Source organism: Sturnira hondurensis, unplaced genomic scaffold, assembly GCF_014824575.4.
Source record: "Sturnira hondurensis isolate 20B ecotype Veracruz unplaced genomic scaffold, ASM1482457v3 Scaffold0021632, whole genome shotgun sequence".
Lineage (NCBI taxonomy): Eukaryota > Metazoa > Chordata > Mammalia > Chiroptera > Phyllostomidae > Sturnira > Sturnira hondurensis.
Genome location: NW_028094263.1, coordinates 4,056,464 through 4,084,089, shown reverse-complemented (window position 1 = coordinate 4,084,089; position 27,626 = coordinate 4,056,464). Strand labels below are relative to the sequence as shown.

Below are 27,626 nucleotides of genomic sequence, written 5' to 3'. Positions count from 1 at the left end.
GAGGGGCGGGGTGGAGTGGGCGGAGCGTGGTGCGGACGGAACCACCAGGGTGGGGTGGGGAGGTAACGGGACGGGCGCGACCATGGCGTGGTGAGGGAGCGGGGGTGGGGATCGGTCCCGGGGAGGCCTGGGGCCGCTGGCTTGTGTGCCGTCTCGGCCTCCCCCCCTTTCGCCGCCGCCGCCGCCCCGGGCATGTCGTCCAACTGCACCAGCACCACGGCGGTGGCGGTGGCGCCACTCAGCGCCAGCAAGACCAAGACCAAGAAGAAGCATTTCGTGTGCCAGAAAGTGAAGCTATTCCGGGCCAGCGAGCCGATCCTCAGCGTCCTGATGTGGGGGGTGAACCACACGGTAACCAGCTTCCCCGTGCGCTCCCACGCCCCGCCCCCCGCCTTCGCCCCGTGGGCCCTGCCAGTGACCGCTGCAACCCCACGCCAAGGCACTTGCACGCCCACCCCACCCTTGCACTCTGTCCGGGTTGAATGTGCACTCTCCGCACACCACGAGAGGCCTGGTGTCTCCGTGGTGTGCCGTCGCCGCCCCCCTTTTCTCTAGCCCCTTTGGCTTCCTGGCATCTGGTCTGCTTGTTTCGGGCCGCCCCTGGAACGCAGAGGAAAGGCCTGGGTGCGATGGCATCACCTTCATCTCCTCTCCCTCTCTTCTCACCTCACCCTGTTTGTTGCATGTGTTTTTCCCCTTGTCCCTTACAACCCGCTGCCTGCTCACTATCCAGTTGACAGGACAAGTGGCATTGGCCAGGTTGACTGTCCCTCAGTTTCTGGTCATTTGGTTGGTGTGGCTGCTCAAAGTTTCCCATCCTCCAGGCCTCCTTACCCCCGACTATGGAAATCCTTCCCAGGTTTCCTTTTTTCTTTCCAGTTGAACAAAATGTGTCAACTGGAGAAGCACAGGCTTCCTTGAACCACAGACACTTCACCAGGGTCTTCCTGGGTTAGGGAGAAGAGACAATGTGACCATTTGAGAGGAGAGGCCTGATTAGGAGAACTGTTAATAGTAGAAATGTCTTCCTGCATTCTCCTGTGGTGCTCATGGCAAAGACTTTGACTTCTCATTTATTTAGCTTTCTATTGTATAGTCTTGAAGGGTGTGGTAATGGGTGGTGGTTAGGACCAGAAAGGTCCCCTGGATGGTTGGGGTGCTCTGAGATTGTCCAACAGTCCCTGTCAGGAAGTTGGAGCCCAGCCCAGTGTTTGTGCTGGAGGCCTTCCTTTATGTCGTGTTTGTTTAGGGTCTTTCTTCTTCTTCTGACCACTTGCTCCTTGCGTTCTGACCATTTCATTGTGATTCCTTACACCAGGAATGAGCAGAGGAAGTAGAAGGACTAGAAACAACCAACCTCACCAACTAAAAGTTTGGAATGAGGAAGATGAAGCTAATGGCCTGGATTTCCTGTGGTTTTCAGCTCATTAGTCCCCCAGACTTTTCTGAGTCCTTGAAATTACCCTTAAGACCAAAGGAGGATGGAGGGTGCCGGGGCCAGTAAGACTTTGCTTTGATAAAGGAATCTTTGGTTGGCGATTGATAAACCATAGTCCAAGCGAGGGTTTTAGATCTTTGCGTCTAATACAGAGAAGCACTTGTCTATGGCAAGGTCTTTGTTGGTTTCTTGGTCTTGGACAGGATACTGTTTTCAGTCCTGGGGTGTGAGTGTCTTGGCCAGGGTGGGCAGTACCACTGGTTTAATGCCCAGACCTCTGGGAGCTGCTTCTGGCCAGTAGTCCAGCAGAGTTTGTGCTTTCTGCTTCCTCCTGCCTCAGGGGCCATATGACAACATTGCAAGGGAATCTGGGTAACCAAAATGTGAACCCTGTGTCCCTGCCTAGAAATCAGTCCTTGATTTTGTTCTACTGCCTGCTTCTCATTAGAAAGCATGCTGTCTGTGCAGAGAACTGGTAGAGAGCTGAGAGTTAGGGACATTACAGCTAGGCAGAGAGGAGCTTGGGTCCCTTGTTTTATACACGAAGAAATGGAGGCCTCGGGTGGACAATTAGCTTGCCTGTGGTCACACCAAAAGATGCAGCTCATTGTCCAGCACTGTGGACTCTGCTGGTAGGTGGTCATGCTTAAGGGGCAGGTCTCCTTTTCTTTGCCTCCTGTTCCTTGTCCTGTCTCTCAGCCAAGTGCCAGGACAGTTGGGAATTACAGTTCTCTTGTCAGAGAACCTGGATGTACGCACAAGTGTGTGTGCCTGCGCATGCCAGTCAGTGGGAGTGTGCATGGTGCTTGGTTTTCTGATAGGCAGGTGATCAGTCTGCTCAAATGGGAGCGCCAGGTGAAAGCCTCTGCGTGGCAGACGAGTTAGGTATCTGTGGTTCCCACTCTGTTGGATTGGGAAGTCACCCTCTTTCTTTATTAACTGTAAGAAACTTTGAAGGCTAGCGGAAAAGGCATTGACTATGAACAAGGGCCCTGTCTCTGGGCATCGTGAGCAAGCACCTCAGGGGAAAGGTCCTAGGCCTCATTACCCTGGACAGCCGAGCTTCAAGGGGTCAGTTAGTCCCGAGTTCGATTGCTCCAACTCAGGCTGCAGTAAGTCCAGTACTTAAAGATCCCCATTTGGGAAATGGAGGCATCTCCCCAGAAGAAGAGTATAAAATCTCCAGGTTCTCTAGGGGGTCGACAGGGCCACGTGGTTCTCCGTGGATGGCTGGCCTTTCTTGGAGATCACCTTACCTCGGAGGCCTTTGGTTGCGGTGTTTGGCAGGGTGTTTGGCAGCGGAGGTTTCAGGTGTCACTTTTCTTTGAGTCTTTCGTTTCTCACCCAGTTAGGCATGTAAGGCCATGATGGTCTGTGGCTGATGATGCATGAGATAGGAAGGATGGATATGTCTTTATCTGCAGTAAAATTAATTATTCTCACAAAGTGATTAATTTACTTCTAGGTGGGAAAAGTGAGGCCCTTGAGTTGTATGTGGTCCTGTGAGCTGCCCTTGTGGATAGGGATACAGCCCTGGGCTGATGGACGTGGTGGAGGAAGACTGGTGTAGAAAACAGGGAGAAGGCTTCGGACCTGTCAGGGGAGAACTGGTAAAGAGAAGAAACCAGTGTTTTAATGGATGAAAAACTGTTCAAAGGGTCTGTAGTTAAGGGTCTGTAGTTAAGAGATAGCCTTTGAGAGGGGCGAGGCACAGAGACCAGAAGAGACAGATCCAGCTTGATTACCTGTTGGCCCTTTTAAGAACCAGGTGTGGGTGGAGCACCACCCAGGGGGGGTGGGAAGGAATAGGAGCCCCTGGTGGTTAACTGTCTAGGGTTAACCATTTGGGAAGCTACCAGTCTTCAAAGTGGACGCACCATTTTATATTTCTACCAGCAGTGGATGGGGGGTTCCGGTTTCTAGTCCTTGCCAACACTTTGTTCATTGTCCGTCTTTGTTTATTGTAGTCATCTGAGTGGGTGTGAAATGTTATCTCATTGTGATTTCAATTTGTGTTTCCCTGGTAACTAGTGAAGTTGAGCATTTTTTTCCATGTGCTTATTGGCCCCATATATTTTCATTAGAGAAATGTCTGTTAAGATCCTTGGCAAAAAATAAAAAAGACCCTTTGCCCATTTCTAAAAAACATTTTGCATGTTTTAATTGGGTTATTTGCCTTTTTATTACTGAGTTGCAAAAAGTACTTTATATATTCTGGATACAAGTTCCCCTATCAGACACATGATTTACAAATATTTTATCCCATTTTTTGGGTTACCCTTTCATTTTCTTGGTGTTTTCTTTTGAAGCTGAAGTTCTCAATTTGGATAAAGTCTAACTTCTGTTTTCTTTGCCAGTTTGTCCTTCTGCTGTCATATCTAAGAAGGCTTTGCCTCTCCCAAGGTCATGACGATTTTTTCCTACATTTTCTTCTAAGAAAAACTCTTATAGTTTTAGCTCTTATTTTAGGCTTGCGATCCATTTTGTTAATTTTTGTGAATAGCGTGAGGGACAGATTCATTCTTAAGTCTGCTTGCTTCTCTCCCACGTTGCACCCTCATTCTGTTCGCCCATTTTCTTTGTTTAGTGCAGACCCAGCACCCCCTTTACCTGCCTTTCTCTCTTGCCCTGCTTCTTTAAGGATCTTTAGTAAATATTTTTTAAAAGTATTTTATTTATTTATTTATTTTTAGAGAGGGGGGAAGGGAAGGAGAAAGAGTGGGAGAGAAACATCAATGTGCGGTTGCCCATCACGTGCCTCCAACTAGGGACCTGGCCTGCAACCCAGGCATGTGCCCTGACTGGGAATCGAACAAGCAACCCTTTGCTCCACAGGCCCGTGCTCAATCCACTGAGCTGCACCAGCCAGGGCTCTTTAGTAAATATTTCTGCTCTAGTGAGGCCTTTGGATGAATCTGTCCTTTAGCAGGCCTCCCCACTTCATAGAGAACAGTGTATTCAATAGGAGGAGAAGAAAAACCAAAGCCTAAAAAAGGGTGAATTTGTTGGAGGGCCCTTGTTCCTGCCTTTCTCTCTCTGGAGTTTCAGGTCTTGTTGAGGCTCCTTGGTCCTGAGAGTGCGGTTCCCAATATGTTTTCTGATGGTGGCAGGTACCGTATGATTGGCAGTGCTGGCCAGCCCATTGCTGAGTCACCCCTGGAACCCCGGGACATGTCGGGAAGCCTGTGGTTCAGCTCATGCCTCCTGGGGAACAGTTCCAGTGAAGGTCACACAGGGAAGTGGGAGCCTTTGCACTCAGAAATTCACCAGACTAGAACTGGTGCCTGAATTTTTATCTCCAGTAGGATCAGCACCGAGTGAACACTCTGCTTTTAAGTTGTTCCTCCTTCAGCTTGGTTGACCTCATTATTCATGCTAATGGCTCGTGTAGTCCATCGTGTGGATAACCCAAAACCCATTTCTCTGATGTGAGAGAAACTTACCATCCTAATACGTTGTACTTGGTGTGACATTCGAATGGATTTGCATTTCACGAGTCTGCCGAGGGCGGGAGAGGTTGGCCCCGAGATGGGGTAGTGAAGGAACGGCACATCCCTCCTGATACATTGCTTTAGCCATGACCTTTCTTGCTTCAAAACTTACAGTCACTCGCTCCCCTCTGTCTGTTGAATAAAGTTTATTCCTCTCTGCCTGGCACTGAAGTCTTCATAGTCTGATGTAGTCTCAGTAGCCAACGTTAATCTTCCTTCCCGTCCTCTGGACCGTGACCCTTTGGCATGGTCACACCAGCTTTGCGGTACCTTTTTGTACCTTTTTACCCTGATCTTAGCCATCCTTCGGTTCCCTTTTCGTAGCCATCCACCCCTCCCTCCAGCATCTGTTGTGCAGCTGCCGTGTGCCAGCCATGCTGGGGACTCGGCAGTGAGTAAGGGAGTCTCCTCCTTGGGAGGGGTTCACAGCCTGGTACAGACATGGAACGTGTGGAGGGATAATTAGTACCCAAATGAACATGGAGTGTAGAATATAAAGATGCACAGAGGAGTGAGTGATTAATTCAACCTGGGGGAGACAGGGTAGCTCTTGCAGAGAAGGTGTCATTTAGCCAGATCTTGGATGATTCTCTGAGCTTTATTCCTTTATTTATTCTTGCTATCACCCGAACTAGGTGATGTCACATCAGTGGTCTTACTGCTTGTTAGCTTTGCCCTTTTTAATCCTCACTTGATTTTGATTTCAGAACTACTTTATTGTGTCACCCATCTGACTATGTGAATTCCCAGACTTGAACCTGACAGGACTTCCCATTGCCTGCATAGTTGAGTCCAAATTTATCATATAGTGGAAAAACCTAAGTGAAAATCCAGGCTCTGCCCCATATTATTAAGACATCTTTTGAGTAGTGATTATTCTTTCTGAGTTTCATTTTCCTTTTTTATAAAACGAGCACATCACTGTCCCTGAAGTTTATTAGGCTAGAGGCAGGGCAAGGAGAGCGTTGCCTTCGCCAAGGCGGCGTCCGTAGGAAGGCCTGCACAGCACCGTGTGCAGAGCCCAAGCTTGGCCCCAGGCAGACCTGGGTGCACATCCTGACTCTGCGTGTCTCATCTGTGTGACCTCGAGCAGGGTACCCTGAACCTCTTTTGCACAATCAAATTAATGATACCTTATGTGAGTCTTTTAAATATTTTATTTATTGATGTCTAGAGAAAGAAACAATTTTTTGTTCTACTCATTTATGCATCCAGTGGTTGATTCTTGTAATATGTGCCCTGACTGGGGATCAAACCTGCAACCTTGGTGTATTGGAACAATGCTCTAACCAACTGCGCTACCTGGCCAGGGCCCTTGTGTGACTATTAAATAGAGAAATACTAGCTGAGAACAAAATATATTTGATATTATGATATATAATATGTGATAATATAAAGCAGTGGCCACTTACAGGTGTTCAGTAAGTAGAAGCAGTTGTTATTTATTAATTGAAAATATGCTAGACCCTTCACCTGTATTTCCTATAGTAATTTCTCTCCGCTTCTTTTTTTATTCTATTTTTCAACTGCACTTTACATTCAATATTATTTTGTGTAAGTTTCAGGCGTGCAGCATAGTGGATAGGCAATCATATGCTATACAGAGGGGTTCCCGCGATATTTCCAGTCCCCACCTGCAACCATACAGAGTTATTGCGGTGTTACTGTGTTCCCTGTGCTGTACTTTTCATCCCCTGACTGTTTTGTGACTATCGATTAGTAGTCCCTCCACTTAGTTCTTCCGCCCTATCCTGCCGCCTATAGACTCCCCTCCCCGACTACCTAGAATGGGAATATACTTTCCCATTCTGAGTCTTTTCCCATTTCTGAGTCTTGGTCCTGACTGTTCACATGGCCTGGGATTCCCTTCCCCTCATTGGTAGAGAACTCGGCCTTTCTCTGTGACTCCCACTGGCCACCAGCGCTCACTCCTGCCCCAGTCAGAATCAATCGTTTCTTCATCTGGTTTTCCATTTCCTTTATTCAAACTCTGTAGCACTTGGGACATTTAGTTATTAGTTGTCTGTCTTCCCAGCTAAACAGAAACATGCCTTTTCATTTGCCCTAGCATCTGGCACAGTCTCGGCATATAGTAAGGCGCTCAGTACAGTGACTAGAAGTGAACTGAATGGAAATTTGGCAGAGTCTGAGACCAATCAGGAAAAACCTTGAATGTGAGGGTTAGGAGCTAAAACTTGACCCTGCGGCTAATGAGGAGCCATGGCAGACTTTTACCCAGGGATGTAATGTGATATTGTAGATTCCTCCAGAGTCAACTGCTCTTGGCAGTAGCCGGAGGGGCATGAGGTGCTCTGTCTCTAGACTGAGGAGTGAGGCCGGGAGTCTGACTCTGACCACACCAACCTCACCCTCTTCTGAACATCACCCGTTCTCGACGTCTGCCCTGTGTTCTCTCTGACTCGTATACTACGTGATTCCAGTTTCACTGCATCACGGGTTTGTCTCGGCTCCCTGGTGAGAGGCTAAGCCTCCAAATTCTGTGTGCACAGCGTCACAGCGTTCCCCCACTGCACGCCCCCTCTTCCCTATCATGAAGTGAAGCATGTAATAGGTATTTCGGTAAGTGCTTGTTCAGTTGAAATTGAATAGCACTCTCTGGGGATATGAAATTTAGCACAACTGAAAAAAAGGTACAGCTAAACCTAGAGTGAGTCATCTGCATGTGGTCCAGTGGAAGTGAGGGACGAGTCTGCATGGTTCAGGTGTGTGGGTTGTTTGCTGATTCCTTATCCCAGGTAGGAATTTCTTGCTATTAGGTCGTATAGTCAAGAACAGAGATGCAGTGGGAGTAAAGCCTGACCAACTTAATAACCAGACTGTGCTGCACAGAATTACACAGAGGATTACACAGAGGATTAATGAATAGAGCATTCCTGAACAGCTCCTGTTAGACCATTTCATCCTGGCTAAGGGGCAGTTGGTTCTCTCAAGCAAATGTTGCAGTTTGTTCTGGTTCTCCAGTGTCAAGTCCTGGCCTTGGCACCAAGCTGGGGTATTAGACTAACCCAGAATCCATTAGTAGCACATACTGGAACATTTTGGTGTAAAACCATGCTCTTTGAGCCAATGGTACATTCTTTCTAGCATGATATGAGCTAGAAAAGGCAGAATTGCAAAAGAGCCATGAACTTCTTTAACTCTCAGAGCCAAACTTAATGTGCCAGGAAAAAGGAAGTGGAGCAGCTACCATGAATTGTTTCTGTTGGCAGAAAAGCCAGGAAGTGGAATGGCGTCCTTCATAGGCACACACTTCATGAGCAGATTCCCTTGTGAGCAGCCCCTTGGAGTGGGAACTGGCGTGGCAGTGTGTGTGTGTGTGTGTCCCTTTAGCCAGGGGCAGGCATCACAGACCTGGATGCTGAAATTTTTCAGTATTCAGTTTGATGAGTTTCCACAAATGTGTATCTACGCGTGTAATTAATTCATCACTCCAAACAACATAGAGCACATTTCCATCACCCTAGAATTGCACCTCATGTTCCTTTACACTCTGCTCTCCTCCATCCCAACCCAGGCATCCTCTCATTGGATTCCTTTCACCATAGATTCCTGTTTTAGAATTTCACGTAAACGGAATCATACCGCACACACCCTGTGTCCGTGCCAATTCGTTTTCCCCAGCAGCTTGGTGTTGAGTCTCTTCCCCACTGCCAACCTACAACACTGCCCTGCTGCCCCTCCTCCTGCCCACACACCACTGTGCCTCCCTTCGTTCCCCGTGTGCCAGGTGGGTTTTTCACCAACTCCAGGAAGGTATCATTCCTCCGCCCAGTTACTGCATAAACTTGAACTTCCTCCACCTTCTGATATTTCTAAATAAAAAAGGCTTGGAACATAAACGAGGCAGCAAATTAAGTGCTATTTCCCCTCATTTATGCTTCTGGGGGAGCCCTAATGACTCTAGGTTAGTCCCTTGCTGCCACATGGGGCCTGGCTGAGGTAATAGGATTTCCAGGGAAAGTATCTGGGAGACCCAAGGCTGTGCCCTCCCTCCTCCCTATCCATTAAGGCAGGACTAAGGTTTCCTCTGCAAATCCTGAGTGCATTAGTGGCGACTGTGCTGAGGGTCAAACGTCAAATACTCTGCTGAGATGGGAGAGGACATCTGTGGCTCATTAGCCCACTAATTGGCAAGCTGGAATGGGGACTCGCCGGATTTGCCCTCTCAGTTCTGCACCAATGGGAAGCCAGCTCCCTGTCCAGGCTTCGGCTCCCCGAAGAGGGATGAAAGATGAGGACATTTGTTTGCAGTGGGGGCCAAGCACCCTGCCCCTTCTCCTCCAGGTCAGCAAAAGGCAGGACACAGCTTTAGAAACTGGCCGTGCTTTAATCAGGAGACTAAGTGTGAGCCAGTGGCCAGTGGTAGACCTCCTCTGCTCACTTTAAATTTAACCCCTTTACTTTGGAGATAAGAGTTATACACCCAGCCCTTTTCCTGCCCTAAGCTGATTCCTTGAGTGACCAACAGTGTGTTCAGAGGCCTCAGGACTCACGTAGGTTGGGTGACATTTACTCATCGATCCATTTATCATCGCATTTGACAAATGGTTACTACCTGCTGTGTGCACCTGTCATGGGGCAAGCCCTGTGGAGCCCCCGAAGATCCCTAATACGACCTTGTCGGGTGTAGCCGAGCAGGCTCATGCGGCTTATGCATTAGCAACCACGAGAGAGGCTGTCAGGTGGCCAGGAGGTGGACACACCAGGCATTCTAAGACAGGAAGGAGCATGTGTGGTCTAGAGTCATGGAAAGCCTCATGGAGGGAGGTACCTTTTGAGCTGGACCATATCGGGTGGGGAGAATTCAGTAGGTGGAAATGAGGTTGGAAACTTGTTTGAAGAGAAGAGCAGAAATATGACGGGGGGAATCTGCAGACTTGTGTTTCGGTGAGATGATGGCATCCACATTTACGTGTTGTCTCTCTGAGGCAGGTGGCCTCCTTGCTGAGAACCTCACTTTCCCCTTGCTTTGCAGATCAATGAGTTGAGCAATGTCCCTGTCCCTGTTATGCTAATGCCAGATGACTTCAAAGCATACAGCAAGATCAAGGTGGACAATCATCTCTTCAATAAGTAAGTTGCCTGTTGAGTAGGGTTTGTGGGCAGACCTTTCCCTCGGGCAGAGACCTTCCGAAACCCTGTGAAAGGCAAGGCGAAAGGCAGGCCAGGCCATCCCCTGGCAGGATGTGACAGTGACACCTGGATCACAGAGCCAAAAACTGGCTGGAAAAATGCGTTCATTGTGTGCCTCTCTCCCCGTTGTCTGGTCATCTCACTCTGGTATCAGCCTGTCTCCATTGTCCTCAGGGCACGTGGCCCAGCCCTGGGTGATTCACTGAGGGCCAGTGTGGGGAGAGGTGAGCTGCTGGGGAGTGGAGGTGCCTGGTGTGAGGCTGACAGCAGTGGCCTTATCTCGATCTTAGTCTGAGGCAAGAAGGTGCTGGGCATGATCCTGGCCTGGGACGCAGCCAAGCTCTTTCCTCTTCTGCTGGTGTGTGAACCACAGGCTGAGCATGGTGCCTGAGGGTGCTGTCCAAAGTCACTCTTCCCCCTTTTGTTCACTGTGGCTCCTTGGATTGACACTGGGGTCTGAAGGTTGTCTCCGGCTTCGGTGAAGCAGCCTTCTCACCTAGCACAGTTTGGGGCCTGCTGTAAGCCATGCAGAGGCCTTGATTTTGATCCCACTGAGGGTCACCCCACGAACTGTTTGCTGCTCACACGCTCTTCCTTTCTGCATCTGAATCCTGGTTCCACTCTCCATTGTTCCAGAGTCCCCACCACCTCACCAGCTGGGCTCTGTCATCCCACTAACCTCAGTCTGTTAGCTGGGAGGCAAAGCTTGATTTGAAAATGCCCCTTAGTGACCTCTCTCTGTCATAGTAATGACGTTTTATTCGGGAGGCTGACTTCATAGCTGCCGCTTGCTAAGTAGCCACTGATACAGAAGAAAAACTCCCCTGTGTTTCTCCTCTACTCTCACATGACTGACATTCTGTAGGACACCAGCTGGCTGTCCTGCAACTCAAGTTGGGTCTCATGAATTTAGGGTTCGGTCCCACAGACTGCTGCCTCCCCACTTCAGATGCCAGTCATAAGTCTAGGTTGTCACCTGTGCTTCTGACCAGCCTGTACAGGTTGGAGGTTCCCACAACCCTCCCCCTCGGACTCAGTTAATTTGTTCCACTGGCTCACTGAACACAGGAGAACAGTTTACTTACTAGGTTACTGTTTAGAATGAAAGATTACAACTCAAGAACAGCCAGATGGAAGAGATACATAGGGCAAGGTATGGGGAGAGGGTGCGGAGTTTCGATGCTTCTCTGTGTGCCCCCCTCCACATGTTCACCAACCTGGAAGCTCCCGATCCCAGTCCTGTCGGATTTTTATTCAGGCTTTATTATGAAGGCATGATTAATTAAATAATTGGCCTTTGGCGAAGGACTCAACATCCAGCCACTCTCTGACGCCTGAAAATTCCAACCCTGTAGTCCTGGTTGGTTGCCCTGGCAACCGCACTCATCCTTAGAGGCTTTCCAGAAGTCACCGCACTAAAATAAACTCAGGTGTGGTTGAAAGGGGCTTGTTATGAGTAATAAAAGGCACCTATATTGCTCTCATCACTTAAAACATTGCAAAGGTTTGAGAAGCCCTGTGTCAGAAACAGGAATGAAAACCAAATACCATATTTTGCCATGCATTTTTTTGCCCAAATTTTTGAGGGAGAAGTAAGGGTGAGCATTGTGCATGGTTGGTACTGATTTCCTATCATTGTAAATGTTTTTAATTCTTTTATTTATGCTTATGCATTAAAAGCATAACTCTAGAAAGCAATAACAATACCTGTATGCAAAATAATACCCTGGAATACAATAATTGGTTTTGTTTCTAAATATAAATAAGTAAATAATTGAATTTAAAAATTAAAATGAAAGCCCTGGCTAGCGTAGCTCAGTGGATTGAGCACAGGCCTGCGAACCAGAGTATCGCGGTTCGATTCCCAGTCAGGGCACATGCCTGGGTTGCAGGCCAGTTCCCTGCAGGCCAACTCCCAGCAGGGGATACACGAAAGGCAACCATACATTGATGTTTCTCTCCCTCTCTCCTTCCCCTCTAAAAGATAAATAAATAAATAAAATCTTAAAAAAAAATTAAAACGAAAGATTTCTTTTTCCTGAAAGTTTGGGCCAAAGATATGGGTATGCATTATATATGGGAGCACATTATACACAGTAAAATATTGTTTAGGCTTTTAAAATATATATATATATTTATTGATTTTTTTTAAGGGGAAAGGAGGGAGAAAGAGAGGGAGAGAAGCATCAGTGTGTGGTTGCCTCTCGAGCGCCCCCTTCTGGGGACCTGGTCCACAACCCAGGCATGTGCCCTGACTGGGAATCGAACTGGTGACCCTTTAGTTTGCAGGCCAGCGCTCAGTCCACTGAGCCACACCAGCCAGGGCTGATTTATACTTCTTATTACCGGTACATCACAGTGTCACACCACCTGAACAAGGAGAGGCAGCCAGCCCTCCACTGGGAGGCAAGAAAGAAGGTTGTTCTGTCCCAAAGGTCAGGGCCCTGGGGGTGGGCCTTGTACCACTGCCCATTTTAGGGTCCGTCACCTCTGGTGAAGTTCCATCACCGTAGCATCTTGGTGTAAAGCAGAGCATCCAATCTTTATCTTGTTTTAACTTTCTTTATTCCTGTCGTTCTTGCGGTTTCTGTTTGTGTGCCAGTTACCCAACCGTGGCTCTGTATACCAGAGGACAAGGGCGCAGGAAGGCACACTAGTCTGCCTTCATGAGAAGCTGTTTCTTTGTTTGTTTGTTTGTTTATAACTTCTGCAATGAGATGTTACAAAAATGGTGGTTGGCCGGTTTGACTCATGAAAGCCACTGCTTTTGATTTCTTTGAAGTTTGTCATCCTGGAGGAGTCAGGGGGACACATTTCTGAAAGGGAACTCCCAAGCAGGGCGACTGTTGCCGACAGGGAAGCTTTGGGGGAGGCACCACTTCGGGGCTGCTCTCCCCTCCTGGGAGCCCATGGTGGAGTGACTGCCAAGTGGGTGGCGTGGGGACTGGTGCCAGCAAACAGGCTCCGTGAGAAGATGGGGTCCCCGGCAACTGACTGCGGATCCCGACTTAGAGTGCACTCCTCCATCCCAGTGGAAGCCAAGGAGGCTGCTTGCTGGATATGATCAGGGCGTTTTGATAGGGACATGCCCAGGGGAGAGGGGCTCTTGCAAGAGAAAGGCCTCTCCCTCTAGCAGTCAGATTGGTGGTCACTCCACAGCAGCCGGACCAGCCGTAGTAAGTGCAGCGGCGCTTGTGGAGTGGGGTCTGCACTCAGCCTCACCTCCTGGCAGGTAAGGTTTTTTTTCCTTTAGTGGAAATGTTATTGAAAGGTAACATGCACTCCAAAAAACGTGCACAGATTGTAAGTGTATAGTGTACTTCATAAATTATTTTTTATGAAGTAAACACAAAGTGTGTATAGTTTTTTAGCTTTTACAGGCTCAGAATCCCCTGGAGTGTTTAAAAATGAACCTTTCCAGACTCACGTCCCTAATTTCTGAGTCCTAGAAACTTCCATGTGAGTGCTGCAGGTTGCTCGGTCCCCGTGATCTGTGGACTGCTGTCGGAGAGTTCTGCTGGGAGGACTAAGATGGGCGAGAGGATGTTCACAGAGACATGTCTCTGCTTTTCCCTAGGGAGAACCTCCCCAGCCGCTTTAAGTTTAAGGAGTACTGCCCCATGGTGTTCCGAAATCTTCGGGAAAGGTTTGGGATTGACGATCAGGATTACCAGGTACTGGCGTCTTTGCAAAACCGGAGGGATCGCAAGTGGAGTGGGGTCAGGAAGCCACAGGACAAGTGGAGGAAAAAGTGTCCACTGTTCTTGTGCTGTGTCTTCCTGTTATGTTTCTGTGTGGCCCAGGCAGTCTTTCCTTCCGTGGTGGTGGGCCCGTGGAAGGTGAGGGCCTCGGTGCTCCATATGACGCCTCCCAGGCTCAGGCTGCCACCGCCCCCCCCCCCCCCGGGCGGGAGAGCAGAGGGAGGGAGGGGTGAGTGGAAGGTGTTTCACTACGGTCTGACGTTCCCAGTCTAGGCGGAAGAACCCTCCTTCTTCGTAGTTTGACTTAAAAGAATTGTTGCCAGCGAGAGATGAGGCCTCTTAAAGCAGATAAAGACAGATTAGAAAAGGAAGACTTCAAGGGTAGTGTAACCTCTTGCCAGGTATGAGTACCACCTCCTAAACTTGTCCCCTGTCCTGATGTTGGGAGGGGACTAGGTATGGCAGGGAAACGGCCCCTTTCAGGAGGTGATAATGGCATAGAGGACTTTGTCCCGTTGGGAGGAATCAATCCCGATATCAGGGACATTAGTCTTCTTTATAGTCTGTTACTTCCCCACCTCGAACCTTCCCTGGACCTTCTTCCCTCGCAGACAGCCTGGTGGTGAAGGTGGGAGAATCCCCCACTTCATTTCTGTAGCAGTAAGAAATAGAGCTGACTCTCCACTGCCTGTCGGGGGAGGTGGGGCGTACAGCCTAGTGAGATCAACAGTAGGTGCCCCAGGCTTATAAAACACTAATCCCTCCACCCCACTCCCAGGAAGCCTTCCCTCATGAGCAGATGGGGTGAGCCTCCCCCCAGCCCCACTCCTCCACTCTGGAAGGCCTCCTGCAAAGATGTGTGTCCTGAAGAGGAGGGTGAGGGGCTGTGAGGGGGACTTGGGCCGCCTGGAATGTCTCAGAGGTACTGGGAGGTCCCGGCGCTCCTCTGTGTGAGGACCAAATCCTAAATGGAATCGTGACCTGCTTGGGGCCTGGGACTTTCTGTAAACTTCTTGCTGTCATTGCAACCCCGGTAACCTGCTCAGACCTCCCTCTGCGGCGCCTTCCCCTCTCCGTAGCCATCTGACCGCCTCCTCGCAGTGTCTGGTTTCTCTGATAGCCTTGTGGGCACATGGCCGTGCCCAAGACCGACGACATTGGGGCAGGGAGAACGGTGTGCAGGGAGGGACTCCATGCTCTTGGACTACCCATGGTTGAGGGAGTCAGAAAAGACTGCCTGGAGATGAGGCAGGGGGAGGATGAGCCTCCCTGCCAGGCTGGAGGCCGCTGCGTCTTCCTGGCAGAAGGGCCAGGCCAGGAGAGTGAGGGCTCCGTCACGTAGTCCACTCAGCATTTCCGGACTGGGGACACTCTGTCTCGGGGGCTGCTCACCACCTCAGACTTCAGTCTCCTCCACGAAGGTGGTGCTCCTTCTCATGGGGAGGTGTTAGGTGAAGGTTAAGAGTCAGCCCCTAGGTAAGAGACAAGGAGAAGCTTAGAGAGGAGACATTTCTGTGAGCAGACTGCCACATGTTTTCTCGGGAAAGGGGACAGGTGGGATGTCCCCGCCTGCCTCGCCTCCCAAAGGGCTTCTCCTGGCTCCTGCTTGACCAACACATCCCTCGGGTTGGCTCGCACCTTCCCCCTCTCTCCTCCACGGGCTTCTGCTGGTCCCTGACCCCAGTGGGCGTGGGGCCTTGAGGAGCAGGGACAGAGCAGAGGAGCTCCTCGGAGCCTCCTCCTGGCCCTGCACCGATAAGCAGGGAGCGAGGGGTGCTGGGCGGAGGGGAGGACCAACTTCCTGCCTTGGGGAGGGTTTCTGGCCTCAGGGTGTGTCCAGGGAAAGGGGCTGACTGTGTCTGCACCTCCTCATGCTGGACTTCTTGACCATTTCTTAAGCTTTGTCTNCCTCCCAAAGGGCTTCTCCTGGCTCCTGCTTGACCAACACATCCCTCGGGTTGGCTCGCACCTTCCCCCTCTCTCCTCCACGGGCTTCTGCTGGTCCCTGACCCCAGTGGGCGTGGGGCCTTGAGGAGCAGGGACAGAGCAGAGGAGCTCCTCGGAGCTGCCTCCTGGCCCTGCACGGATAAGCAGGGAGCGAGGGGTGCTGGGCGGAGGGGAGGACCAACTTCCTGCCTTGGGGAGGGTTTCTGGCCTCAGGGTGTGTCCAGGGAAAGGGGCCGACTGCGTCTGCACCTCCTCATGCTGGACTTCTTGACCATTTCTTAAGCTTTGTCTTTGTCACCCAGGAGACTGGGAGATCATCTCAGTCTGCCTCCTCGAGTTCCAGGTGCGGGGACTCGGGAGTAGGGGAGCTGGGTGGCCCACTCGCATGGGTCCTCTCGCGTGCGAGTGGCAGGCCTGGGACTCAGTTCCCTGACGTCTGAGGTGGCTGTCTGGGCTGGGAATGAGAGACGCCATTTCACAGGGCCCCTCTTCCCAGCCCAGTCGGGGACTGGGCACAACTGTTGTCACTCCAAAGGAGGACCTCTGGGAGAAACAGGAACTTCCTGTGAGAACAGGGGTGGGTAAGGTCCCATCCGACTCAGCCTGCAAGTCAGAGTCCTGTTCCCCTCCCAAGACCGCCTCTGTTGTATCTCGGTCCGTCAGAACTCAGTGACGCGCAGCGCCCCCATCAACAGTGACAGCCAGGGCCGATGTGGCACACGCTTCCTCACCACCTACGACCGGCGCTTTGTCATCAAGACTGTGTCAAGTGAGGATGTGGCTGAGATGCACAACATCTTAAAGAAGTACCACCAGGTACGGTGAGTCCCGAGCCTGGGCAGCAGGGCCCTGGGGGAGCGTCTTGGAGAGAGGGTGGGCCTCTGGGAGTGGAGGCGGCTGCTGCTGGAAGCACGGGGCCGACCCTGGTACCGCGGCCTGGGAGGAGAGGTGCCCCTCTGAAGCAGTTTGAGGGGAGACACGAAGGCGTGTTACTGACTCAGTCACAGCTGAACAGCTGTTTCTTGCCAGACTTGGGAAGTTTTCACCCTCTGGTACCTGCCTCGTGTCTTCTAAAGGAGGTCCTGTCGGCTCCGCGGGCTCTCTCCCTCCGTTCCGACTCCCCGCTCATCTGGAGCCTGTCTGTGAGAAAGTCGGGGAGTGCATGGCATATCTGAGTGCCTGTCCCCAGCCCACTTGGGTCTTCAGGGAAAACGGGCTTCTCTCTGGGGCGCCTGAGAGGCGGTGAGAGGGCCTTTCTGGCCTCCTGGGCATCGCAGCAGAAACCCCCGGGGCAGGGCGGGCGGGGTGTGGGCAGGGCTCTGGGTCTGTAGCTGCGCTGTCTTCCCAGACAGCCCGATCACACTCCGGGCACTGCAGCCCCTTTCGGCTTGTGGCTTTCCCATTTCAGGCCACAGGCACTGCAAGGCCTAGGTCAGTGATTTTCCTCCAGTGGAATCCCACAAAGATGAAACCGCGGGGCCCTGCAGTGCCTGCCCAGCCTCCCGCGCTGTTACGCTAGTTGGGGGGTGGTGCGGGGCGGGCAATTGCCTGCTGTAAATCCGAGGAACCCTGTGACTTCACAGAACCCAGCTGGAATCCCAGGCAGGGAGCGTTTTTTGCCGGGGGAGAGCCCGTCCATCCCGCACCTTCCCCTGCTCCTTAACCTGCCTCCCTCCCCTTGCAGTTCATCGTGGAGTGCCATGGCAACACCCTTTTGCCCCAGTTCCTGGGCATGTACCGCCTGACCGTGGATGGGGTGGAAACCTACATGGTGGTCACCAGGAACGTGTTCAGCCATCGGCTCACCGTGCACCGCAAGTATGACCTCAAGGTAAGAGGCTGTTCCCAGCTGTGTGGCTGCTCTCCCCCTGAGGCTCAGAAGGGCCACGAGTCCCACGGCCACGTAATGGGAGAGCCAGAACATATGTTTGGCGTGGACAGGTGACTAGGCCTAATTCTTGTGGGCCAAAGGCTGCTTGAAGTTCAGGCGACAGTGACAGGAGGTTATTGAAGCCCCCAGTGTGCCATATTTATGTAACAGGGGACGTTCTTCAACTCCTGTCAGTGGGACGTGCTCAGTGAGGGCAGCAGCACGGGACGGGCTGTTCCGACGCGTGCTCTCTGGCCTCTGTCCAGGCCCCATGGACTAACAGCACAGATGCATTTCCAGACATGGAAAAGAGCACACTTGTGCCTGGGAACCCCAGCGCTCCGCTGTTCTGGAACCTCACTTCCTGGCTTCACAGTCACCTCACACCGCTGTCCCTGTGTCTGCTGCAGCCACACCGGTGTCCTATCGTCCCTGCAATGTTTGCGCTCTCCTTGTCCCCCAGATCTCACCTAGGCTGCCTAGTGTTCTTTCCCTTCCTGCCCTTTGTCTACCTGCCCCTCCCCCCACCTAATTACTTCCTACTCACCCTTCTGAGCTCAGTTCAAACGTCACTTGTTCCCGGAAGCAGGCCTCGGCCAGTGTCCATCTCCAACCCAGGCCTCTGCTCCCAGCTCTCAGAGTTACCCTGTCTCCTCTCCTGTACCACTTAGCACCATTTCGATTAATGGATTAATTAATTTTGTAACTAGTGCTTAATGCCTGTCTCCCCTGTCAGAAGGAATGTTCCCCCAGGACTGAGTCTCTGGGCACAGTCCTGTTTCCTGAGCACGCACCTTATGCGTAGTCAAAGCTCTGTGAACGGTCTGTGCCGGGAAGTGAACAAGTCGCTGCCTCCTGGCCACTCCCGGGTTCTAGCCAGCCTGCTGCAGTTCACCTGCTGCCTCTCCCCGGACTGGTGCATTTTCCTCACCTTCCACTGGTGCAGTGGAATTTGCCTCAGCTGGACTTCTCCTGATGGCTCTTGTCCTTTCAGGGTTCTACTGTTGCCAGAGAAGCAAGTGACAAGGAGAAGGTATGCTGGGGGCTGCTGCTGATCCAGTGTGGGATGGGTCGCTCAGAATGCAGTCTCCTGTCGGCCGTTCTGCTCCTTCCTCCCTCACAGCCCCTAGCCCACTTTCCAGACGTACAGTCTGTCAGAGCTCTGTGTCACCAAGCACCTGCTTAGCCTCCGCCTTGGCCTTGGTCTTCAGCCTTTTACCTCTGGCCTTACGGGATTCTTTAATAGTCCTGGAGGTCGGCGGTGTCCATGGCAGGTGCAGCCTGAGGCGGTCCAGGCCCAGCAGGAGGGCGAGCTTTGGTCAGCCCTGACGTTGAGCGTGTGCCACCCATTTGCCACGCCCTCTGACCCAGAGCCTGAGTCTGCAGAGCCCTGAGCCTAGCTGCTGATCAGGAAGATTGATCACCCGTGCTCTGGAGACCCTGTCCCTTTCTGTGCCACAGTCGCCAGCAGGGGTCCCTGGGGGAGCGAGTCAGGCTGCCCTGCTGACACTGCGCTTGTTCTCCCAGGCCAAGGACTTGCCGACATTCAAAGACAATGACTTCCTCAATGAAGGGCAGAAGTTGCACGTGGGAGAGGAGAGTAAAAAGAACTTTCTGGAAAAACTGAAACGGGATGTAGAGGTACTTACTAACCTTGTTTTCAACTTAGTTGAGCTGGACCCCTCTCTTCTGCAGAGCAGGAGCCTCTTTAAGAAAAACTGAAGTCACTGCTTCCCGAGAGTAGGGGACAAAAGGAAGGGTGGCGATTCGCGCAGTGTGGGTGGGCGTCTGCACCTGGCACCGGGGCGGATGAACATCTCGTATGGGAACAGTTGGTGTCAGCTTTCCTCACCTGCCCCAGCGAGTCAGGCTGCTGACTAGTCCTCAGGCTCCCTTCAGGCTTCCTTTCGGTGGTTCCCACGGCAGAGGCCTCCAGCCACCAGGGCGGCAGGAAACCAGCCGGTGAGACCCGCCAGCCGTGCCTCTCACTGGCCCCGGTTCTCCGCTGACCTTCCACCTTCTCCGGGGGAGCTCCTCTTCTCAGGTGGGGGTTCAGTAGTGAGTGTGACAGCTGGACCGCCTGGTGACTCAGTGTCTCCTTCTGTTTAAATACAATGGGAGCCTGCTCATTAAAACCAAACCCTATAAAGTTTTTAGAAATGCTTTCTCAACCTTTTTAAGTGTACATTTCAGTGCCATTAAGTGTATCCACACTGTTGTCCAACATCCCCACCATCCACCTCCGAAGAACTTCTTCATCCCAGACTAAAACTCTGTACCGGTTCAACATTAATGCCCCACCCCCCTGCTCCCTAGCCCTGGCAGTCCCCGTGCCTTCTGTGTCTGTGAAAGTGACCCCTCTAGGGACCTCCCATGATTGGAATTGTGCAGTCTTTGTTCTGTGTGTGTGACTCCTCTCACTTGCCGTAATGTCTTGATGGTTCGTCCGTGACGTGGCACGTGTCGGAACGGCCTTCCTCTCCGAGGCTGAGTGGTTCCCGTTGTGTGTGTGCTGGCGGCACGAGCACGTTGTTCATCCGCCCGGGGACTTTGGGTAGGCTGGGTAGGGTTCTCCAGAGGAACAGAGCCTACAGGGTGTAGACAGACAGACAGATCGAGCCATAGGTTGACTGACAGGTGGATACATGTTTGTTATAAGGAATTGGCTCACATTATCACGGAGGCTGACAAGCCTCAACACCTACAGCTGGCGGGCTTGGGGACCAGGAGAGCCAGCAGTGTGGTGTCAGTCCAGAGGCCCGCAGGCTCAAGGCCCCGAAAGAGTGGCTGTGACAGTTGGCGTCCGAGGAGGGGGAGAAACCACTGTCCCCGCTCGGAGGCAGGTGGGAGGGGTGGACGGGGAAGCTCCCTTCTGCTCCTGGGAGGCTCGGCCTGTTTGTTCCCTCCGGGCCTTCGACTGACTGGACGAGGCCCGACCAGAGGCGGGAGGGCAACCTGCTCTCCTCCCTTCACCCTTCAGACGTTAATTCATTCGTAAGCACCCTCACAAACACGCTCGGTGATATTTGGCTGAGTGTTTGGGTGCCTGGTGGCCCGGTCAGGTGACACATGACACTAACCATCACACTGGAGTCGCTTCACTGAGCAATTCTGCTGTGAACGTGGGTTTTACTGACTTCTTTCTGCCGGGAAGGGTTTCCTTAATCATTCCCTATTACGTTTGTGCCTTTATTCTGATGTTCAGTTTGTTCAGTCTTTCTCCTTCCCTTCCTGCTTTTCTCCCCACTTCGCTTCTAAGAAGAATTTACGGCAGTTTCCTCAATGAATTTGTTTTCCCTCATGCGTTGCTGCATGAATGTTCTCTGGCAGATGGGAGGGGGCGTGGTCACAGGCTGTCTCTTCTGGGATCCCGGCCCCTTGTCCTAGGCCTTGAGGAGGCTTTGCCCCAAGGAGCTCGCAGAGGTGCCCCCACCTTTCTTTCTCTACTGGGGAGATTCTGCTGCTGTCCTGCCACTGGGGCTTCTGTGCTTTGAGTTGTTTTCTGGGCCTGTGTGTAGAGCTTCTCTGGTCCCATTATAATTTTTCTCCTGGTTCCTTAGTCACAGTGGTTGGTTGGGCAGTTTCGTGGTGCTGCAGGCTCTGTTTGTGGCCAAGGCAGGATGCCTGGCACGTGGCTGGTGCTGGCTGCTGGCTAGTCCACAGAGGATTTAGACCGGTGCCTCCGGCGTCACCATTAGCCAGACTGGAAAGCTGGCTGGCTGTTTCCATCCTGTATCATTCCTGTATCATTCCTGCACTCCATTCTTCTCCAGGTCATGAAGTCCCAGATCAGCAGACCCGAGACACCATTCTGCTCCCAACACGCTGTGTAGATGAGAAACTGAGGCTTGTGTGTGGGGGAGGGCACAAGTGCAAGGGGAGGACCCCAGCATTCCCCCCTGCCGCACACAGCCTCTTTGACCTTGAGGGCAGAGTTGATTATGCTGGTTGGCTCTGTCATTCTTATAGAGCGTTTCCTTTTCTTTTTCTCCCCATTTTTACCCTGACTAGTAAAGAAGCTAAATTGTATAGTTTTTCAAATCTTACCTATTACCCCCAGTTAGAAGTACATTTTACCTTGCAACCAAACACACACACACACACACACACACACACACAATGAAATACTATCTATCTTTACTTCATGTTATGTACTCGATTTTTTAACTCTGTTTTATGGTATTTAGTAATAATTTAAAAAATGCTAGTGCCACCCACTGAGTCGGATTTGGCGTTCCCAGTGGCTTGACAGTCATGGTTTGACAGGCACTGCGGTGTCGACCCATCTCTCTGGCCTCTTGCGCAGTGAAGCGTTCCTCTGTCCCCAAACTGGCCGTGGCCTCTCTTGGCCCCGGGTCGTGTGGCTGTTCCCACTTCCTGCCATGCTCAGTCCACCGTTCCTCCCACAGCCCCACCTGCCTGCCTCCTCCTCACCTCGCAGGCTTAGTCGCAACGCCTTTCCGAAGGGAGGCCCTTTGCCCCTGCTGTTCCGGGCCCCTGCAGCTCCCTGCCCTTGTGGGGCAGCTGCCTTCGCCTTCAGACATTGAGCTCCCTGAGGGCAGAGACTCTGCTGCCATCTTCTCTGACGTGCTTCAGAGTTGGAGGACTGATTCGAAAGGAATTCGCCCTTCTCCCCTTTCGATGCCACTGGGAAGTCCTGTGTAACCTCTTCCTCCCTCTCCTTCCCGTGCCCCCTGCACCCCAGTTTCTGGCCCAGCTGAAGATCATGGACTACAGCCTGCTGGTGGGCATCCACGACGTGGACCGCGCGGAGCAGGAGGAGATGGAGGTGGAGGAGCGGGCGGAGGACGAGGAGTGCGAGAATGACGGGGTGGGCGGCAGCCTGCTCTGCTCCTACGGCACGCCCCCGGACAGCCCCGGCAACCTGCTCAGCTTCCCTCGCTTCTTCGGCCCCGGGGAGTTTGACCCCTCTGTTGATGTTTATGCCATGAAAAGCCATGAGAGTGAGTAGGAGGCAGCGCCGGCCCTGCCACCTCTGACCCGTTGTTGAGATGTCCAGTGGGTATCTGGGCCGCCACCTCAGTAGTTGCCAACTGTGGCCTCCTTCTACGTCTGGGCTCCCATAGTGAGTCCTCATCAGCAACTCTGTCTACTGCCCCTGGGGTCCTTCTCCATTAGGCCTTGCGTCCCCTTTCCGCTTGTCCTGGCCGTTGGATGCATGGTTCTCGGGTTCATGGGAGGGAGAGAATCTTACAAATACTCTCATCTTCCCATAGGGAGCTGTGAAAACCAACCAAGAGAAGAGCTATGAAAGCTCTGAGGACTCCATTAGTCTGTTTTTCCCTCAGGTCCACAATGATAGGGATCCGTGTGGACCTCCTGTCTGAAGGGTCACGGACCCAGCTATTTTCTGCTCTCCCCCCGCCATCGCTTCCTTCTTGCTGCTTCCCCTCCAGGTGCCCCCAAGAAGGAGGTCTACTTCATGGCAATCATCGACATCCTCACACCGTATGACACGAAGAAGAAAGCCGCCCACGCTGCCAAAACAGTGAAACACGGGGTGAGTTCTCCCTGCCCCAGCCAGGCCCCTGCTTCAGGCGACTCCCTCCCCCTTTCCCGGGACAGGGGACAGGAAGAGCACGTTGCCTCGGTGCCTGGTGTTCTCTGCCACCTATGTGCCACCCCTGGGGAGTATGCCCAACTTGTTTTTCCCTTTGTCCTCTGGCCCTGGAGACTCTGAGCCCGATGGCATCATTCCACATCCCGTGGACTGCCAGCAAGAGCTTTATTCACGTGCCCACACTGCCCCCCAGAGGTCCACTGCCCCGTGGACTTCAAGCTGCTGTTTTCCCGACAGCGGCTCCCTCAGTGATCCAGAGTCTGTCTGCTACCTCCCCAGCACTTGCCTCTACTTTAGTGGGTGAAGCCCTAGGGATGGGAATCAGAGGAGGGGCTAGGGCAATTCTGAGACACAGCCACAACTTGTCCAGGTGGTCTGCCCAGTGTGAGGGGTTGTACTCAGCTCTAGTGCCCGTCCCAAGGCTCCTGAACACCCAGGCCCCTGCCAGGTGCAGCCTGCCAACAACAGCCGAGGAGCTGGACCTGATCAGCCTCTGTCTTACAGGCGGGGGCTGAGATCTCGACTGTGAACCCTGAGCAGTACTCCAAACGCTTCAATGAGTTCATGTCCAACATCCTGACGTAGTGACCTTCTACCTTCAGCCAGAGCCAGAGGATGAGATGCGGGGCCAGGGGTTGGAACGGGGCGAGGGTGTATCTGGGCTAGATGAGGAGGGGTGGGAGCAGAGTAGGGGCGGGGAGGGCTTTAGTCATGAGACTGTACCTGTGACGCTGAGCGAGGCTGTAGGGGGGAGGGGACGTGCTGTAGTGCTCCCAGGATGTAGCCTCACCTCCTGCTACCTTTGATCCCCACCCCCCTTCCTTTGACCCAGGGTTTCCTTTTTGGTACCTTGTAGCCTTTTAAAATACCTTGGGGCTAGAGGCAACTATGGGCTTATTTGGGTGTTTCTGAAATTTTGTTGCTCCAGGTCTGTTATTTATGATGATGTATGTCATGCCCTACCTACCTTCCCCACCCCTGCCGAGTCCCCTCCTTCACAGAGGCACCCTGCAGACCCGGCCGAGAGTCCCCTCAGAGCCGAGTGCGCTGACGCCTGAGGAAGGAGAGGAGGTCAGACACCTCAGCCCTGCTGCGTTAACTTTCTAACTTCATGAAGTGTTGTGCACAACTCCCTGCACCTTTCCTCTCGGGTCCCAGGGACCCCTTCCTCCAAATGCTGCCCTCCTGCCGGGACACTCCAGCTCAGCATCAGTCATCTCGGAGCAGAATCACAGAGCTCAGAGGGCAGCGCACTCACCCTCATGGGATGGTGAGGAGCAGGGGCTGCTGCTGGGCTCTGGACAGGCTCTGGACGGCGGGTGGGCGGGTTCTCGGAGAACCTCGTGGTCATCGCTCAAGCCCCTGCACTCTCTTGGCCCCTGGAGTTCCGATGTCTTCTCTTTAAGGCCGGCCTCTCACTTTGTCAAGAAGAACTAGAAAGGACTCTAGTGCTTGAATGGTTTTGTTCCCTTGGAGAAACCCCAGAAGCTGAAGAGTATCAAATGAGGGCTTGTGGCCCCCATCCATTTACTTCCCTCCGCCTTCTCCCAGGCACCCTCACTTGTAGGTGAGCTTACAGCTGGGGGCACACCTCCAGGCACTTGGGGTGCTCCTTGCAGAGATTCCTCTTCACGCCACCATGTAGGTAATCTGATGCCCTGTGCCTGTCGTTTGCCACCTGGGCGTTAAGGCCAGCAGGAGCGATGCCTCCTGCCTTGGAGTATGGCGCCCAAGCCTGAGGCTACTTCTGGATCAGTGGAGGACGTGACCCAGGAAATCCAATTTGGAAGTTTGAGGTAGGATCGTACCTGAGCCCAGCCTCAGGGCTGTTTTTCCTTGATGCCCCTCCTCGACTTTTGGCACATCTGCCACCCACAGGCTTCCTCAGGAGTGGCTTCCTGCAGCCGCTTCCTTCAGGAGCTCCACCCACCTCCTGAGCCTCCTGGCTGTCCCGGCCTCAGAATTGAACTGAGGGTCATTCTGTGGTGACATCTGAGCAGTCTGCTCAGGCTGGAGAGAAAACAGCCTGGCGCTGGGGGAGGTACATTACAGTATCTTCTCAACCCTCACCAGGGACTGGGGATTTAGGATGAGATGTGATGTGATGACGTCCCACAGATGGGAAGAGAGTTTGTGGAAGTATTTTAAATGAATGGATTGGTTTCCGGTGGCTCCCTCCAAACCTGGCCAAGCTCGGCTTCTGGAGCAGGAACCAGCACAGTCCCCGTGCCTGACTTGCAGCACTTGAGTCAGGAAGGGACGGGGCTGGTATTTCTGGACTCCTGGGGCTGCTGGGACCCTTCTGGAAGAGGCAGGTGGAGGAGCCACAGGTGGCTCAGAACATCAGCAGTAAAACCATGAGGTGACTTGGGGAAGGACTTGAAACCAAGTGGCTCGTGGAGAAAACAAAACTGACTTAGGAAGGGATTGTATAGGAATAATGTTTGGACTTGATTTCCCCACCTTCTAATCAAGAATGAAAATTTGGATCTGCTCATAGGCCCAGCATCTCCAAAGGGGCAACGTGGCCGCCTGCCTGCATTTGGTCTGCTGATCACGTGGCCCTAAGGCGGATGAGTAACCCAGTCCTGTCTGTTCAAGACAAGCTACCCAGTATCTAATTTCTTTAATGTTGAGTTTTGTGTCTTTGTGGGGTTTTTTATACATTGTTTACATTTTGAGTAGCCGCCTATTTCAAATGCTCTTTTGTGTTTCTGACAGTGTTGTTGATTGGCTCAGAATATTTGAGCTGAGGTTTGGTGAATTTTAGATTTTTTTTTTAAAGGTCTTTGTGCTCTTTTCAAAGCCTTGGGTTTGGCCCTCTTAATTCTTTTGGCATTCAGATGTTTAAAAGCTATTTATCTTGGTTTATACAAGTTTTCTTTCTCTTTTTTTATAATGATGAAGATAGTATATTTGGTTTGCAGTCTGGATGTAAAGTGAATTGATCCCCAAGCTTTTGTCCGCCCCCACTTTTCTTTTCCCAAATCCCACCACAGCCTTTCTGAGCAGTAGAGGTGTCTGAAGCGAAGTAACTACCCTCAACCTCTCTTCTCGGCTGTGAAACTCGGCAGCCTGATGGCAGCCTGGCATAACTCTGGGTCCCCGAGAACAAAGGTGTAAGAACAGGACGTGGCTGCCGGGTGAGGTCTGGAGGGGGTAAAGGGCAAGGTCTGCCTCCCAGTCCCTCTGCCACTACCTGACCGACCGGTCATGGCTCCCCCCGTCCCGCCCGTGTTCTGAGTCTGCAGCTAAGAAACTGGTTTCCCAGCCAAAGCAAATGGTTCTCTGAAAACACCACGGAGACCACTAGATGGAGGCCTCTGGCCCTTGTTCCTGAACCACTGGTTTCATCCTCCCAGTCTGAGCTCCTTCCCTGAGCCCCACTGAGGGAGGTTCGGGGCGGGGCTGGGGAGCACGGACTGGAATGCTCCATCTCTCCTTATCTTGCTCAGGGGTTACTGGTCTGTGGCAGGGGCCACAGGTGGCCCCTGTGGCTCTTCTCAGTGGCGCTCCCTAAACTCCCACCACAGGCAGCTCTTCCTACTTCACTTGTTTCTCCCGCCTGTGCTCGAGGTGGTACTCCGGGCTGGGACTACAGACCCCTGCCCTAGAGACCCCCTTCGAAGTCTGCCAGAGCCCGTCCTGGGGAGGGGGACCAAAGACCCAAGACTTTTCTCAGTAGCCAGTCCCACGCCCCAGCCGTCTCTTTACCGGTTCAAGTTGGGAGACGAGGAACTTCAGCTCTCCCCTACGTCTGAGCTACTCGCGTGTGAGGGGCCGAAGTGTCTGGATGATGCCTTAGATCTGTGGCTCCAAGTCCAGGGATCTCACCTCTTTCTGGCAGAAATGTGTGGAGGGGGGTCCACTCTGAGCACAGGCATCAAAGGGAAAACTTTCAAGTAAGTGCCCCAAATGTACCAGCCAGCTGCAGGGGGCAGTGACATGGCCCCCGCCTCCCTCTGAGATGTGCCACTACGAAGACCACCTCTGAAGGCTGCTGAGACCCCCGGAGGCTGGAGAGGCATCGTCCAGAGGAGCCCCTCCCCCTCACTCAGAGCCACTTCGTGAGGAGGCAGGAATCGACCACCTTTGGGGGTGGCCTGGTGCCGCTCAGCACACCCCAGCACCAGGTCAGACCGTTGTCATGAAAAAAATGTGAATTAAGTAGAGTTTCAGTTTGGGGGGAGCAGGATAAACTATCACCCCACACTATCACCCCACCACACGTGTGTGACTTCTCCATTTCCCACTGCAATTTCCATTTTTTAAATAGGGATTTTCAGCCCCCCTGTGCTTGTCTAACGTCTCCTCGGAACAGTGGGAGACCCTGTTACTGTTTTAAAATGCATGCGTGTTAAGATGAATCTCCGACCCGAGGAAAATAAAACTCAAAAAACTTTGTGTACACATGTTATGTGAGAGTCCTTTGGAAATGAGCTGT

At 52.4% G+C, this 27,626-nt stretch overlaps 1 protein-coding gene across 1 annotated transcript; it reads left to right on the top strand.

Annotated features, from left to right (window-relative positions):
* Positions 1 to 74: 74 nt before the first annotated feature.
* PIP4K2B (phosphatidylinositol-5-phosphate 4-kinase type 2 beta) lies at positions 75 to 27,594 on the top strand. The gene is made up of 10 exons (XM_037033183.1): positions 75 to 351; positions 9,926 to 10,023; positions 13,661 to 13,757; positions 16,395 to 16,547; positions 17,416 to 17,562; positions 18,596 to 18,634; positions 19,129 to 19,242; positions 22,307 to 22,565; positions 23,019 to 23,122; positions 23,687 to 27,594. Exons 1-10 carry the CDS (start codon positions 193 to 195, stop codon positions 23,765 to 23,767), a joined length of 1,251 nt encoding a protein of 416 aa, XP_036889078.1. The 5' UTR covers positions 75 to 192; the 3' UTR covers positions 23,768 to 27,594.
* Positions 27,595 to 27,626: the final 32 nt, after the last annotated feature.